Source organism: Schistocerca serialis, chromosome 3 (assembly GCF_023864345.2).
Source record: "Schistocerca serialis cubense isolate TAMUIC-IGC-003099 chromosome 3, iqSchSeri2.2, whole genome shotgun sequence".
Taxonomy (NCBI): domain Eukaryota; kingdom Metazoa; phylum Arthropoda; class Insecta; order Orthoptera; family Acrididae; genus Schistocerca; species Schistocerca serialis.
The window spans coordinates 891,100,318-891,118,608 of NC_064640.1; the positions used below are offsets into that span (position 1 = coordinate 891,100,318).

General features: G+C 44.8%; 2 protein-coding genes across 5 annotated transcripts in view; one reads left to right on the top strand and one right to left on the bottom strand.

Moving 5' to 3' along the window:
• LOC126471131 (uncharacterized) overlaps nt 1-3,374 on the bottom strand; it is a 184,984-nt gene extending 181,610 nt beyond the window's left edge. The window contains exon 1 of the mRNA XM_050099218.1: nt 3,154-3,374. Coding sequence (XP_049955175.1) covers nt 3,154-3,327 — 174 coding nt within the window. The 5' untranslated portion in view covers nt 3,328-3,374. The remainder of the gene's footprint in view (nt 1-3,153) is intronic.
• Nucleotides 1-18,291, top strand: part of LOC126471132 (uncharacterized) — a 143,807-nt gene that overhangs the window by 52,195 nt on the left and 73,321 nt on the right. The window lies entirely within an intron of this gene.

Consider the following 18,291-nt stretch of genomic DNA (forward strand, 5'->3'; position numbering starts at 1 on the left):
GTAAACAATGAAATCCAGGATATAACCCGTCCGGCAGTCGCATAGCACAGATGTTTTTATTCCAAACCTATTTCTTTTGGAGGGAATGTACTGTTTGAACAATAATCGCCTTTTGAACAGCAAGAGGCTTTCGTCAATGTAGAGCTTTTGATATGGATAAAATGTGCTGCGAAATTTTGAGCGAATTTTATCAACAATATACCTCAGTTTAAATAACCTGTCTCCTTCACTGCTGACAGAGTTAAAATTAACAGGAAACTGTCCCTGGGCGTAATTCCGCCGAAAACAGGAGTGTTCAAGAGTATGTCTGTGGACCAATATAACTGATTTTCAGCTTTTTCGCACGAGCCATTAGCATACAAACAGCGACGAAGGAATACAGTTTCTCTAAACCCGTTTCTTTCCATCTGGACAAACGAGAATGCTCTTATTTTGGCGTATTTTCTTTCGTATACAAAAAAATCTGTTGGTTTCATCTGCTACAATTTTCATCAATCCTTCCGTTAAAAATACTAGGAAATATGATAAAACACTTGGATCTGGCCCTAAACCACTGTTGTGTCCAAAAGCTGAAGCATCGAACGCATGCATAGATGGACGAAAATCACTTTTCTTTCAGTCAAATGTGTCGCTAAGGCGAGGTCTTTTCAATGGCACTTCACTATTACTCTCAGACTGATAAGATTCTGAATGATATCCCTCCCTTGTTGACAGATGCGTTTTTCCTGCTGAAGTACACGGCACAGGACTGTTACTTCGAGATTCAGTCGAAGAATAATCACTACCATCACTGTCGAAAATTTCATTCTCACTGTCTCTTCTAGCGAGACTTTCTATGATTTCTTCGGCTGTACAACCATGACAGCGTGCCATTTTCTTCTCAGAACGGTAACGGTGTCAACAGTCAGTAAATGCGCAGACGAAAACTGCAACACAAGAACACAGCAGCAAACGCTCACGAGACTTCAACCGTGCCGGCAGAACGCTGAAGAGCTACTAGGCGCTCGGCACGAATATACGGCTGGGCGCGTTAACGCGGCCAGAGGCCACGGCGGAAGAAGCGGCAGCCCATCTCAGCACGTCAGGAGCACACAGGTGCCACTAAAGCTGTCGGCACATAGGCCGTGCTGTCGAACGTTAACGTTGAACGTGCCCGGGTCAACGTGCTGCTGAACGCTCAGGAACGATGCGACTTGTGCATACGGTGCGTGGGCCCCAACGTGGTATACGCGATCGCAACGCACTCCAGCGGCAGTTGAGGGATGTTTCTAGTTCGTAAATCGCACTGATTACTCAACGAGTGCGCGTAAAATTCCGACGTTAGCTCTATTAAAACGCACATTTCCTCCATCGTCCACGAAAAGGAAAGTACCATGCCCAATCAATAAGGACACAGGTTTATAAAAGTTCCATTACAAACAGTGCGGTAGATTTGGAATACTTCTCCACATAAGATAATTATTTCATCATTCTCACATTTTAGTAAAACCCCAAGGTCAGTCTTAGTTGATCACTCTTCCTAACCAGTAGCAGAATCTTTGCAACATATGAATTACGAAGCATAAAAGAAAAAGGAGCAAAATATCTTTATACAAGTAGCGCAAGCTGTCCTGCAGATTAAGCCAATCGAACAAAGTCACCTCTCAAAAACAGGTGAACTTTTATTTACGTAACATCAAATATTATAGCATATACTTATATTAAACTAATAATAAAGTATCAGAACCTAATAAAAACGCGAATGTTAGGAGAAAAAATTGGGAGTTTTAAGACGCGATCCACCGCCCCAACAAAAAATCATTGCTGGATAGACACGCTATTCATTACGCTAAACAAACAACACGCTCTTTGTACTTACTCATATTATATTACTATTGCTAAAAACGTTAATCGTAGATAATTATGTTACTAATTGAAATTTAATTATAACAAATTGTACCAAGAACAGTGCGTTTTGGGTGCATCTTGAATGTGTCGCTGCCTTCAAATAGCCAACTCTCATAATACGCAAGTTACAATAATTCTTTTGCCACGAATATGATGTTCCTCGTTATTTTATTGGAACGAATTGATGTGTTGGCAAATGTGCCAACACCTTGTAGATAGAGGAGGCCGAAATGCACGCTATCTAACGCAGACGGGCGTGAATTCTGGAACAGGATAAGTAGTGAATGGTAGCAAGAAAAGTACGTTGCTTTGGGAATACTTAACTTTTATATAGTCCTTTGGTTTACAACGTTCTTGATGAGACATTTCATACGATAACTGTCAAACTATGTAAGGCTAATGGTGCCTTGCTAGGTCGTAGCCATGGACTTAGCTGAAGGCTATTCTAACTGTCTCTCGGCAAATGAGAGAAAGGCTTCGTCAGTGTAGTCGCTAGCAAAGTCGTCGTACAACTGGGGCGAGTGCTATCCCGTATCTCGAGACCTGCCTTGTGGTGGCGCTCGGTCTGCGATCACACAGTGGCGACACGCGGGTCCGACATGTACTAAATGGACCGCGGCCGATTTAAGCTACCACCTAGCAAGTGTGGTGTCTGGCAGTGACACCACATTCCTCCCCCGCAAATCGGCGAACGGTCGTGTGATAAGGCTTCCGCCCGCCGTGGGGAGGACCCCATGTTGACGTATGCGATGAGGTGGGGAGCCTAACAACAGGCGAGGCTGTGCCACCCGCACCCGGCCATTCGGTCCAAGGGGAGCTAGGAAACGCCTGAAAACCTAGTCCAGGGTGCATGTCAACATGCGGTGTATGCGCCCGTACAGAGCCAGGAGGGGCCAAAGGGTCGACCTCCATTGCGTCGGGGTACCCGACGTGCGATGACATCATGTGGTCCGGAGCGGGCAAGAGTTCCATGGCGGAGGACAGCTGGTCACGGGAAGCGATCGGCGGCACGTGACCCAGGGAGGCGCTTGGCGGGTGCAGCGAAGCGTCGAATGCGGGCGGCGCCGGCGGGAGAACAGGCGGCGGCTGTGGCGGCGCGTCGCCATGGGGCTAAATGGAAGGCATCGTTGGTAACACCTGGGGATGAGGCGAGCCAGTAGATGGGTCCCTAGGGCGCTGACCGGACGGCACCGTCGCTGAAAGCAGACGGGGAGCGGCAGAACCCATGCGACGACAGAGGCGCAGCTGATTGAGATGCCGACGCACCTCACCAGAGGCCCCCAAAACCAAATACATCGCGCGGCCGAGGCAGCGAAGAATGCGCCCTGCGAGCCAACGCCGTGAACCTCGATAGTTGCGATAAAATACAACGTCGCCTGGAGCAAAAGCAGGATTCTGCCGCTGCACAGGAACCTGATGCGGCGGATGCAGCAAAGACATCAAGGTTCGATGAGGACGACCGTGGAACAACTCAGCCGGCGAGCGACCATCTCGGGGCTGAGAGCGATACGAAGACAAAAAGAGCAACTACGCGTCCTCCCGAGAATGCGACTCTTTCAACTTCAACATCTGTGACTTGAAAGTCCAGACCAATCGTTCAGCGGCACCGTTTGACTGAGGCGAAAACGGCGCGGATGTCAGATGTTGAATACCATTGGCCTGGCAGAATGACTGAAATTCTGCGGACATGAATTGTGGGCCATTGCCGGAAACAATAGTCTGCGGAAGACCTTCAATGCAAAAGATAGCAGACAATGCTTGGATGGTGGCAGAGGACGTCGTGGAAGACATCCGGACAACAAAAGGAAAATTACTGAAGGCATCTACCAGAACCAACCATCGAGCATTCCAGAATGGACCAGCAAAATCTAGATGCAAGCGTTGCCAAGGGGAAGTGGCTTTTGGCCATGCAAAGACTTTCTGCGGCGGTGCGGATTGTTGGTTGGCACACGCCATGCAAGAAGAACACATAGTCGTAATCGCAGCATCGATTCCGAACCAAGTACAGTGCTGACGAGCAAGTTGTTTCGTTCGCACTATACCCCAATGTCCTTGGTGAAGAAGCCGTAAAACAGAGGACTGTAACGAACGTGGGACCACGACTCTGGACTGATCATTATCAGAACGCAACAACAAAACACCACGTTGAACAAAAAGTCTCTCCTTGTGAGCAAAAAATCGGCGAACCAACGGATCATCGATCCGAGACTTTGACAAAGGCCATTGCGTAGCAACAAAACGCAAAACGGTAGCAAGGACAGGGTCAGCAGCTGTGGCTGTAGCTACTCGACGAAAATCAATCGGAAACGATTCGACCACTTCATCGGTTTCCGAATCAATGAACATGCAAGCAAGTTCGGAAGAATCGAATGCTTTATCCTCAGCAACAGGCAAACGGGACAACGCATCGGCGTTTCCGTGCTTAGCAGTGGACCGATACAAGATATCGTAGCGGTACTGCGAGAGGAAAATAGACCAGCGAATGAATTTCTGCACTGTACGCGAAGGTACAGGCTTGTGCGGATGAAAAAGCGATGTCAAAGGCTTGTGGTCTGTGATGATGGTAAAGCGACGACCATACACGAAATCAAGGAACTTAGTAACACCAAACACGAGAGCCAAAGCTTCTTTCTCTATCTGTGAATAATTTCTTTGCGCAGATGAGAGCAATTTGGACGCAAAGGCAATAGGGCGATCATGCGAGCCAACTTTGTGCGCAAGCACAGCACCGATCCCGAAATCCGATGCATCTACCATCAACAAAAGGGGTTTCTGGGGATCGAATGGCGTAAGGTAAGCATTAGAAAGCAACGCCGATTTCAACTGGCGAAAGGCGCGTTCGCATTCCGTCGTCCAGACGAACGGAACACCCTTACGGCGTAAGCTATGAAGCGGAGCTGAAATAGAAGAGGCATTGCGCAGAAAGCGATGATAATAGTTAATTTTACCCAATACACTCTGTAGCTGTTTCATATCCTGTGGCGAAGGCAAATCTTGTATGGCACGGAGGTGCTCTGGACTCGGATGTATGCCTTGGGCATTGATGACATGGCCCAGGTACGGTAAGTCACGAGCAAAAAACACACATTTGTCCTTCCGCAAGCGAAGACCATGTTGGCGCAAAACCTGAAATAATGTTCGTAGGTGTGTTAAATGCTCGTCTGCCGTCTTTCCGGAGATCACAATATCGTCCAGATGGTTCGCAGCAGTAGGGACCGATGCACAGATAGTTTGTAAATATTGCTGAAACAATGCAGGGGCAGATGCACATTAGAATGGCAGTCTTTTGAATCGGTACAAACCCAGATGCATGTTAACCACCAAGACGCGCTGGGATTCTGCGTCCACTGGGATTTGCAATTACGCATCTGCTAGGTCCAACTTGGAAAAGTATTGACCCGGGCACAGTTTATCAAAAAGATCTTCCGGGCAGGGTAAGGGAAAAGTTGCAATCACGAGTTGTGGATTCACTGTTGCCTTGAAGTCCACACAAAGTCTCAGTTTTCCGGAAGGTTTTGGCAAAATTACTAAGGGTGAGGCCCAGAGAGAAGCTTGCACACGTTCAATTACACCTTGTGATTCTAAATCGTTTAATGTTCTTGCGACCTCATCACGCAATGCGTGAGGAACATTGCGCGCTCGGAAAACTTTCGGTTGCGCGTTGACTTTCAGTTCCAAATGTGCTGCATAGTTTTTAGCGCAACCTAAGCCCGGTGCAAAAATGTCTGCAAATTCTTCACATAGCCGAGAAACACTGTCTGAAGGCACAGTCTGGTTCACTGATAGGACCTGATTTACTACAGACAAGTTAAACAATTGAAATAAATCTAAACCAAACAAGTTCACTGCAGTCAAAGAACGTAAAATGACACAAGTTTTGTTTGGCCCTTCTATGTTGCAAGAAGAGTGCACTGTCCTAACACAGGGATCTGCTGTCCTGAATAACTTTTTAACTGAACATTTGCGGCACGCAACGGAGGTTTGCCCAGTTGTTTGTACGTGTCGTGATTGAGCAATGAAACTGCAGCTCCGGTATCGAGCTGGAATGGTATGACCTTGCCATTAAAGTCCAAATCTACAAAAAGTTTATTGTCCTGCGGACGACAAGAGCGACTGTCTCGTGCAATTTGAACTGATACAGGTACAGCAGCACTTGCTAATTGACGTGATTTCCGGCGACGTCGACGCACACTTTTTGTGGGACGAACACAGTCACTGTTAGAGAAAGTGGCACTGGACGAAGCGGAATTAACTACATGAATGTCCATGGGGGAAGGTCCACGAGCCTGAGTGTCCTTGGTTCGATTCCGGCGCGAAGCAAAAGGCCTGGAATGATTATGATTGTGTGATCGGAGCTTTTTCTGGCAAACACTTTGAACATGTCCTTTCTTATTACAGTAAAAACAAATAGCTTGGCGTGACGGGCAATTGTCACGCGAATGTCTAGTTGCACACCGCGGGCATGATTTCACTGCATTTGTGTGCTGGCGCGGCACACCTGGTGTAGAGCGTGGCGGCAGCTGCGCGGACGCGCGCGAGGGCAGTTTACCGGGCCGCGCAGCGCGCCCGGCGTGCCGGTTAATGTTACACACTGCTGGCGAAGTTTCAAAAGATTCCTGAGCACAGTCAAGTGTGTCTTGTCTATCCAATATGTCTATCACTTGTTGAAGGGAGGGATTAACTAGTTTCAAAATTTGCTCCCGTATACGAACATCAGAAACGTTCTGTGCAATTGCATCACATACCATTGTATCTGAATAAGGAAGGCCACAGTCACATTCAAACGCACAATCCCATCCTCGTCGCCAATGATGTGTTGGCAAATGTGCCAACACCTTGTAGATAGAGGAGGCCGAAATGCACGCTATCTAACGCAGACGGGCGTGAATTCTGGAACAGGATAAGTAGTGAATGGTAGCAAGAAAAGTATGTTGCTTTGGGAATACTTAACTTTTATCTAGTCCTTTGGTTTACAACGTTCTTGATGAGACATTTCATACGATAACTATCAAACTATGTAAGGCTAATGGTGCCTTGCTAGGTCGTAGCCATGGACTTAGCTGAAGGCTATTCTAACTGTCTCTCGGCAAATGAGAGAAAGGCTTCGTCAGTGTAGTCGCTAGCAAAGTCGTTGTACAACTGGGGCAAATGCTATCCCGTATCTCGAGACCTGCCTTGTGGTGGCGCTCGGTCTGCGATCACACAGTGGCGACACGCGGGTCCGACATGTACTAAATGGACCGCGGCCGATTTAAGCTACCACCTAGCAAGTGTGGTGTCTGGCGGTGACACCACACGAATCACACAACTAACGGCAGGTTTTCCAGTGATTCTCAATTTGCTGGTGCTCAGAAACAGCATATATACATATAGGCTTGAAATGAATGCCAATATGGCGCCTCACAACTCTGTACTGCTTTGTGCAGGTGACGTAGGTGGCATTGTGCTATCTCATTAGTCAACGCTCGGACGCACGCTCAGAATATCTGACATGCCAGATATTGCTCTGCACGTTCGAATAGACTCCGGAACGTGCTATTCCACACTATGACGTCAGAAACTCGTCACGTTCAACGTTCGGATGCACGGTCCGTATACCGACGGCTTAAGGCGGCGCTCATAAACACGTTCAGAGTACCAGTTAGAAGGACTGATGGCGGGCGTAAATACGTTCAGAGCCCACAGGGACAGGTAGAAAGGCGCGCGTTAACACATCCAGAGTAGTTAAAGGGTTAATTGAATGTTTGTAGGTGGGTGTCAGTGCTTAGTAGGTCCCCTTATAACTGGCTGGGTCAGTTATTTCAAAGGCAATAGGAAGGCAAAGACATAGCACCTTGAACAGGACCATGCCTACTAAACCACTGACTACTACTTTACTTGATTGGTGACTACTTTACTTTACTTATAGGGGGTAAGTGGATATTTTTTGTGAACTCTCCTGTGTCTCTGTGGGTAATTCCCTAATGGTGGTCGGCGCAGTTTTGCCACATACCTTGCACACCTGTTAAATCATTTGTTTCTTCATTTTTATTAATGGACAAAAATAAAGTGGAATATAATGTACTAAAGACTAGATGAAAATTTGATTTCCACATAATTACTAATTGTTTTCTGTGTGAAATATTTTAAAACATTGCACTGGGCAGAAGGCACTTCACATTCTGCACATCAGCTGGATGTCTCACTTCAAAGAGAGAGAACGTGAAGAGCTGCACATCCTGTGATGATGCATTTAAAGGAAGTAAGAAGCAAGATTAGCTTTGTGCAAAAACCAAGTGTTGTCATGGATCACAACAAGAACCAGAAAACACCCAATTCCTTAAAAAATCTAACTCCCAGGCACAGAACAGCTTCAAACATCTGATTACTTTTACAAATGAGTTAATGTGTTAAATTTTTCCTATTAACATGCAAGTGAGGAAAAGTTTGAAATTATGCTTAAAGTTAGATGGAAGTTGCTAAGTAGTCTCATTATAAAATACTAGATGAATATGGTCTTGGAAATTTGCACTCCATTTTAAGCAAAAGCTAGTTTCTCATCCATCAAAATGCACATGGAGTCATATCTCTTGAACTATGTGTTATACAATGATGAAATTAGACATGTACATTCAGTGATGTATTTGGACACTGTCTGCAAACACTGTGTTTGGAACAGTTGGTAGTAATGAAATAATAAATTACAACACATGCTGAAATTTTACAGTGTGAACGGTGGAAGTGTAGTAAGTGATAAACTGTTTTTCTTCCATCATTTTGTGGAGGATGTTGCGAGAAAAGTTTCAAAAGGTTTAAATTGTATGTTAAGTTTTTTGGAAGTCTCAAAATGCTTTCATTCCCCAAGAGTGGATGAATATAGTCCAGGTGTGTTGTCCACGCCATCAGTTACGGACCTCAGAAAAAAACCACACACACACACACACACACACACACACACACACACACACACACACACACACACACACACACACACATTCACTTAGTTTCTAACTGTAATACTTGTCTTATTGTGTTAAATTTTTAATTTTTGATTATACATCGTAATTAGTAGATTATGGCAGCATTTTAAATTTGATCAATATCTGAGTCAAGTATTAAAACTCAATTTTTGTAGCTCCTGGAAGCCATTAGATAGGCGACCTGCTGCTGGTTGTGGGTTCTGGAATAGTGGTTTAATGACATATGAGTAGATATGGGAGTGGGGTGGGGAGGGGTTAGTAGGAGTGACTCTCGGCTGCAAAGCTACCGAATGACCACAAGCAGACTGTAAAAATGTTATAAATAATTTTTCTTCGTTTATTGGATTTTGTATGCTTCAGTGCCTGTGTTCTGTATGTAGAAAAAAGAATTAGAATTTGTGATTCATCGTGCGGCAGAGTTGGTTGCATCCTCTCTACAACAAGGGTTATCTGGTGGATGTCCATCTCTGACACCAAAATTCGTTTTCCTATAGCCAGGCAATTTCGAGAATTTTTTTCAAACACAAACAGGAAAGAACTAACAAGGAAACATGTCCAGTTTCGTCTACATCTGCTTGCTTCTGTACGCAGATACCTACACTATGTGATCAAAAGTATCCAGACACCCCCAAAAACGTACATTTTTCATACTAGGTGCATTGTGCTGGCACCTACTGCCAGGTACTACATATCAGCGACCTCAGCAGTTATTAGACATCGTGAGAGAGCAGATTGGGGAACTATGCGGAACTCATGGACACCGAACGTGGTCAGGTGATTGGGTGTCACTTGTGTCATACATCTATATGTTAGATTTCCACACTCCTAAACATCCATAGGTCCACTGTTTCCAACGTGATAGTGAAATGGAAACATGAAGGGATATGTACTGCACAAAAGCGTACAGGCCGACCTCGTCTGTTGACTGACAGAGACCACCGACAGTTGAAGAGGGTTGTAATGTCTAATAGGCAGACATCTATCCAGACCATCACCCAAGAATTCAAAACTGCATCAGGATTCACTGCAAGTACTGTGACAGTAAGGTGGGAGATGAGAAAATTTGGAATTCATGATCCGAGCGGATGCTCATAAGTCACACGTCACACCAGTAAATGCCAAACGACCCCTTGCGTGGTGTAAGGAGTGTAAACATTAGAGGATTGAACAGTCGAAAAACATTGTGTGGAATGACGAATCGCGGTACACGATGTGGCGATCCAATGGCAGGGTGTTGGTAAGGCTAATACCCAGTGAATGTCTTCTGCGAGCGTTTGTAATGCGAAGAGTAAAATTCGGAGGTGTTGGTTGTATGGTGTGGTCATGTTTTTCATAGAGGTTCCTTGCACTACTTGTTGTGTCATGTGGCACTATAACAGCGCAAGCCTACATTGATGTTTTAAGCACCTTCTTGCTTCCCACTACTGAAGAGCGATTCGGGGATGGCATTGCATCTTTCAGCACAGTTGAGTACCTGTTTATAATGCACAGCCTTTGGTGAAGTGGTTACAAGACAATAACACCCCTGTAATGGACTGGCCTGCACAGAGTCCTGACCTGAATCCTATAGAACACCTTTGGATGTTTTGGGATTCTGACTTCGTGCCAGGCTTCACCGACCGCCGTCGATACCTCTCCTCAGTGCAGCACTCCTTGAAGGACGGGCTGCCAATCCCCAAGAAACCTTCCAGCACCTGATTGAGCGTATGCCTGCGAGATTGGAAGCTGTCATCAAGGCTAAGGGGTGGACCAACACCATACTGAATGCCAGCATTAACTATGGAGGGTGCCACGAACTTGTAAGTCATTTTCAGCCAGGTGTCCAGATACAAATCACATAGTGTATGTATTGTTAATGGTCGAACTAATGTTTATTACCATTTTAGCCTTATCACTTTTACAGTTCTGAATTTCCTGACTACAACACATTCTTTGCTCGTAACTGTCTTTGCCCTTCATCAGGTTCATAGGTGTGAGATGCATGTGGCGTTTCCATTGCATTAATGAGTCCTTGGTGATCCCTCACTTACTCTGACCTACATACATTCCTGACCTGTATCTACGTCTACACAATACTCCACATGCCACCACACGGTCATGACAGAGGATATCCTGTATTACTACAGGTCATTTCCTGCACTGTTCCACTCACAAATAGAACAAGGGAAAAACAATTGTGTATATGCTTCCGTATGAGCCCTAATTTCTTGTATCTTATGTTTGTGGTACTTACACAGAATGTATGTTCGTGGCAGTAGAATCGTTCTGCGGTCTGCTTTAAATGCCAATTCTCTAAATTTTCTCAATGCCATTCCTTGAAAAGAACATCGCCTTTCCTCCACGGATTTCTATTTGAGTTCCCAAAGCATCTCTGTAACACTTGCCAGTTGTTTGCACCTACTGGTAACAAATCTAGCTGCCCATATCTGAATTGCTTCGGTGTCTTCATTTTATCTGACCTGGTGATCCCAAACACTTGAGCAGTACTCGAGAATAGGTCACACTAGCGTCCTTTATGTGGTCTTCTTTACGGATGAACCACACTTCCCTAAAATTCTTCCAATAAACCGAAGTCGACCATTCACCTCTGCTACCACAATCCTCACATGGTCATTCCGTTTCATATCACTTTTCAACTTTATGCCCAGATACTAAAACAGCATGACTGTGTCAAGCAGAACGCTACTAATGCTGTATCCAAACACTGCAGGTTTATTTTTCCCTACTCATCCACTTTAAATTAACATTTTTCTACAGTTTGAGCTAGCTGCCATTCATCACATCGACTAGAAATTTTGTCTAAGTCTTCTTTTGTATCCTCCTACCGTCACTCAACGTTGACACTTTCCCATACACCACAGTACCATCAGCAAACAACCACAGATTGCTGCTCACCCTGTCCACCAGATCGTTTATGTATACAGAAAATAAAAGTGGTTCTGTCACAGTTCCTTGTGGCAGTCCTAACGATACCCTTGTCTCTCATGAACACTGGCCATCAAGGACAAGGTACTGGGTTCTGTTACTTAAGAAGTTTTCAAAGTACTCACATATCTGGTAACGTATTCCTTATGCTCTTACCCTCATTAACAGTCTGCAGTTGCTCACAGTGTCAAATGCGTTCCGGAAATCTAGAAATATAGAATCTGCTTGTTGCCATTCATCCATAGTTCGCAGTGTATCATATAGGAAAGGATAAGCTGAGTTTTGCACAAGTAATGCTTTCTAAAACCGTGCTGATCTGTGGCCATAAGCTTCATGGCTTCAAGGAATTTTGTTATATTCTTACCAAAAATATGTTCAGGGACTCTACAGCAAATTGGTGTTAAGGATACTGGTCCGTAATTTTGCAGGTCTGTTCTTTTATCCTTCTTGTTTGAGTCACCTGCATTTTTTGCCTATCCCTTGCGGCTTCACACTGGATGAAAGATTCATGATAAATGCAGTCTAAGTAAGGGGGCATTGCTGTAGAGCACTCATTGTAAATCTGAATTGGGATTCCATCCAGACCTGGAAACTGATTTATTTTCAACTCTTTCAGTCATTTCTCTATGTCATACATGCTTATTAGTATGTCATCCAAGTGGTCAAACGATTGTATATTTATACGACTCTCCTGGGTGAATGATTTCGTAAATGCGAAATTGAAAACTTCGCCTATCTTCAGCTGCCACACCAGTCTGACCAACAAGTGAAACCCCACAGTTGCTTAGCGATTTTACATAGTACCAGAATTTTCCAGGCATCTCAACCAGATATTTTACTAAGATATGAGGGTGGTAGTTGTTGTATGCTTCACACACAGTTTTTTTCACAGGTGTGCAGATCTGTATATACACTACTGGCCATTAAAATTGCTACACTACAAAGATGAGATGCTACAGACGCTAAATGTAACGGACAGGAAGAATATGCTGTGATATGCAAATGATTAGCTTTTCAGAGCATTCAGATTGGCGCCGGTGGCGACACCTACAACTTGCTGACATGGTGAAAGTTTCCAACTGATTTCTCATACACAAACAGCAGTTGACTGTTGTTGCCTGGTGAAACATTGTTGTGATGCCTCGTGTAAGGGCCGGCCGGAGTGGCCGTGCGGTTCTAGGCGCTTCAATCTGGAGTCAATCGACCGCTACGGTCGCAGGTTCGAATCCTGCCTCGGGCATGGATGTGTGTGATGTCCTTATGTTAGTTAGGTTTAATTAGTTCTAAGTTCTAGGCGACTGATGACCTCAGATGTTAAGTCCCATAGTGCTCAGAGCCATTTGAACCTCGTGTAAGGAGGACAAATGTGTACCATCACGTTTCCGACTTTGATAAAGGTCGGATTGTAGCGTATCGCGATTGCGGTTTATCGTATCGCGACATTGCTGCTCGCGTTGGTCGAGATCCAATTACTGTTAGCAGAATATGGAATCGGTGGGTTCGGAGGGGTAATACAGAATGCCGTGCTGGATCCCAACAGCCACGTATCACTAGCAGTCGAGATGACAGGCATCTTATCTGCATGGCTGTAATGGATCGTGCAGCCACGTCTCGATCCCTGAGTCAACAGATGGGGACGTTTGCAACACAACAACCATCTGCACGAACAATTTGACGACGTTAGCAGCAGCATCTGCTATCAGTTCGGAGACCATGGCTGTGGTTACCCTTGAAGCTGCATCACAGACAGGAGCGCCTGTGATGGTGTTCTTAACGACGAACCTGGGTGCACGAATGGCGAAACGTTATTTTTTCAGATGAATCCAGGTTCTGTTTACGGCATCATGATGGTCGCATTCGTGTTTGGCGACATCGCGGTGAACACACATTTGAAGCGTGTATTCGTCATCGCCATACTGCCTTATCACCCGGCGTGATGGTATGGGGTGCCATTCGTTACACGTCTCGGTCACCTCTTGTTCGCATTGACGGCACTTTGAACAGTGGACGCTACATTTCAGATGTGTTATGACCCGTGGCTCTACCCTTCATTTGATCCGTGCTAAACCATACATTTCAGCAGGATAATGCACGACCGCATGTTGCAGGTCCTGTAAATGACTTTCTGGATACAGAAAATTTTTGACTGCTGCCCTGGCCAGCACATTCTCCATATCTCTCACCATTTGAAAACGTCTGCTCAGTGGTGGCCATGCAACTCGCTCATCACAATACGCCAGTCACTACACTTGATGAACTGTGGTAACGTGTTGAAGCTGCATGGGCAGCTGTACATGTAAACGCCATCCAAGCTCTGTTTGACTCAATGCCCAGGCGTATCATGACTGTTATTATGGCCAGAGGTGGTTGTTGTGGGTACTCATTTCTCAGGATCTATGCACCCAAATTGCGTGAAAATGTAATCGCATTTCAGTTATAGTATAATATATTTGTCCATTGAATACCCGTTTATCATCTGCATTTCTTCTTGGTGTAGCAATTTTAATGGCGAGTAGTGTACTTCTCCATACATTGTTTCTAGGCTCTGGCATCGGTATTGCCACCAATAACTCGATTTTAATGCACTAATTTACTTTCACCATCAGAAAACTTTCCTGATGGATGTCACTAACTCCAGATGAACTATCCGTGGACCAAGGGTTTTATGACCTCACTGTTTAATCCATTAACTCCAAACAACCATCAGAACGCTTACCTCTGGTCAGGAGCATTCAGAGCCGCAGTGACTCAAGTATAGAAGAATAGTTGACCATGGACTGGATAGATATGTACCTTTTAGAACAGTTCGTGTTATACAGTCAGTATAAAGAAACTACTACAGAAATAATGATTGGTGCGTAGTAGCTGTAATACAAGCTACAGGGCTTGTAACTTTCCTATCCCTCCTTTTTTTCTTCGTTCTTCATTTCAAATTATTATTTGTGGCTGTCACATTTGAGTGACACAAAGAATCTACTTCGTTTTTAAGAAGTCTAACTGTGTTACCTAAAACGAAATGTCCCTCTTTGCCTACTAATGAATTTTAAAGATCCTCCAATTAAGATTTAAAAATGTTGATTTGAAACTTACATCATTTTACTTTGATTATGCAAATAACACACTTGCTAACAATGCCTAGACCCAACCATGCTTACATTAACAATTAAATTTCCACCTCCACACTGAAGTTTGCCCACTTCTGTATGACTTTCCCAGAAAAATTCTATTACTGTAACAGTCCATGGGGGTATTCGTAACTGTTCAACGAATAATGTACTAACAGTGAATGCTACTAGCTGAGAACGTCAATACTGCTTGATTCAGTGATTTTGTGTGTAGTTACGGACATCCTCCACAAATAAACAGGATAATTACTCATTGGTGCCGTACCAATTGATGCAAAACATCTAGGCTCATATTTCATCACATCAGGAAACTGCTTAAATATTTTTTGTGCAACCCTAACAATGACTCCTTGCATGACAGTGCATGACTTTTAATGATTAGGGTAGTTAAACGTAAAACGACTAGACACAGAAAGTTTGAGAGAACCAGTGATGCGTGAGGGGTACAATTTCCTATGTCATGCCACTGTCGATAGTAGTACTATTTACCAGCTGTAGATTGAGAGATGCTGAATGAAATGCATTTGGCAGTCAAGGGGGCGATGTGTGCAGCGTTCAGTGACCAACATAGCACAATGAAATGCATTTGGCAGTCAAGGGGGCGATGTGTGCAGCGTTCAGTAACCAACATAGCACAATCTCATTGAAAGATTTCCTAAACCCAAAGAAATTCTGATTGTGTATAAAGGCTGTCAGTGGCATGAAAGTTTGTGTTCAGACACTCATGGATGACCCAGGAACTGAAGCTGACAGTAGCAGAGCAAAAACAGAAATGATGAATTTCATCTTCTAATGTTCCATTGGGAAAAATGAGTGATATAGGCTGAAGAGCCAAAACATTATGACCACCTTCTTAATAGCATGTTTGTTCACCTTTGGTATGCAATATAGTAGTGAGTCTTTGTGGCATGGATTCAAGTCCTTCATAGGTTTCGAGGGTATGTGGCACAAAACGTATATGCATAGGCCACACAATTCCCATAAATCTTGACTATCCATTGTAGAGGATAGTGGTAATGCAGCCATATAGGGTTAGTAATTATAAATAACAATATTATGAAAAGGATACGTTGCTACTCACCACATGAATGTGGTGATGAGTTACAGACAGAGACAATGGGAAGGTTGCTAATCATGAAAGTGTTTGGCCAAAAGACTTCCTTTGGAAATAAAAAAAGACACACACACACACACACACACACAGATGACTACCCTTGGAAGCAGCCATCTGATTTACAAAGGAGATGTGCTGCACTTCAGTGACTGCTTCACAGCCTGTGCCATCTGGATACTTCGTACCAACACCAGTTTTTCTGAATTGAACTGGTGGGAACTCTCCTTACAACGTATCCTTTGTTCATGTAACCCACCTCCCCAGCTTCAACCTTCACAATTATGCCCTCCTTGACCTACCTGTCCCCTTCTGTGCTCCCTCTCCAGCTCTACACACATCTTCTATTCTGGCAATGCACCTGCAAGTCTTTTCCCCTTTCTCCTGTCTCCTCTCCCCTCTCCCTTTCCACTCCCGCCACCCACAGAGGATCAGCATTTGTTTGCTGAGTATGGGCTTGGCGACTCTATGATTCCCGAGCCAGGGACTGGTAAGCGCCACCAGTCTTCTGTCACCATAAGCTCTGGGCATGCTTCAGCAACCACTGGGTGGTGTGGCAGTGGAACGTTGTGTGTGTCAGGAAACAGGGCTCTTGGCTTAACTGCCCATGTCGCGAGGACGGAATAAACCTCTATAAAAAGCCCTCAATCTGAAGGTGTGAGTCTAACAAGAGGGCTCATGCAGGCAGTCCTCCTGATTCAGTCAGTAGTAACAGAATGCAAGCCGCTTCAGAGAAAGTGTTTCTTATAGTTAAAGGAAAAGAGGGGAGTTTTGAAAAAATTTCGCCATTTTACATGCAAAAAGCCTTAGAAGGCGTTACTGGCACCTTAAAATCCGTCAAGCGGTTGCGAAATGGGACCCTGTTGGTTGAAACATCTAGCTCCCAACAGGTCAAGAAGCTTCAGAAAGCTCAATGCGTCAGGGAGTATGTGATAGAAACTGAATTGCACAACACCTTGAACTACAGCAAATGTTTTGTGACTTGCAAGTAACTAGTTGACATTCCCAGAGAAGACCTGAAGCAAAATGGTCCCAAGAAGGGATTGTCAACATGAAACACATTGCGAAATGGATGGATGGCAATCTCGTAAAATCAGACTCGTTTACCCTCACATTTAACAGCACGAAACTACCAGAGCATGTGAAGGCAGGTTTCCTACACCTCATTGTACGACCTTGTTACTCAAATCCAACGTGGTGTTTTAAATGCCAGCATGTTGGGCACACTACTCTCAGCTGTGAAGGAGAAGCCACTTGTGGGAAATTTGGTAAAGTCGCCCAGGAGGGAGTTGGTTGCTCCTCTCCTCAAAAGTGTGTTGACTGCTTTGGGAATCACCCTGCGTGGAGCAGGGACTGCAGAGTTTTCCTTGAGTACTGGAAGATCCAGGAGATCAAAACTACAAAGTTCAACCCATATGGTGAAGCCAAGAACCCACATTCGCTGCCTCCTTATCTTCCATTCTAAACAGCCAATCCTGAAAACTGATGCTGCTACACAAACAGAGGTTGCCAATGCCACCGCTAGCACCTGCATTTGTCAGTGCACATATACTGCTGCAGTTCCTTTAAAACCTGCCCCTCCCCCCTCTAACTTCAGAAAAGGTTGTGGTTTCTGACATCATGAACCTTCCTGCCCCTCCACAGTTCAAGTCTTGTGCACTGCCCAGCACTGCTACACGCCCTATCACTCTTGAGGTTGTGGCTCCGAAGCCACCTGAGACCAAAAAATCGAACTCAAAGACCTCACTTGCTGAAGGAAACAGGAGGTACACAGTCTGATGATGTCAATGTCATTCTATCTGACGTCTCTCTCGAATCTTCTTCAGAGACAATCACAAGTGCCAACTCCAGGGGATCTGAGGGGATCTGGGGCCCCTCAAAAATTCGTTTGGTGGGGCATAGCCTCCCAATAATTTAAGAAAATTATTAGTTATATTATACTTTGTAAAATCACAAAATTATGTTGGAATTTTTTATTTTCCTTGTTTGACGATAGTTACCTTTTAAAATACATTCAGCAATGAGTTACAGCAAACAATTATTACTGTAGTAACCAGGTTAACTGAAAACGAGTAATGTGAATGACGGTGTTACGGTGCTGCGGGCACACTTAGAATTTGTCCCAATGCGCGAACCTTCAGGTAAAGTTTGGCGCCAGTGGGCCATCGCTGTGGCCGTAGCGACATCAAAAGATCTGGAGCAGAAGTGCCTGGAACCCTCCACCTCGCATCGCCTTGATGCTTTGAGACTTCACGACGACGCGGCTATATAAAGCCAACCCTGC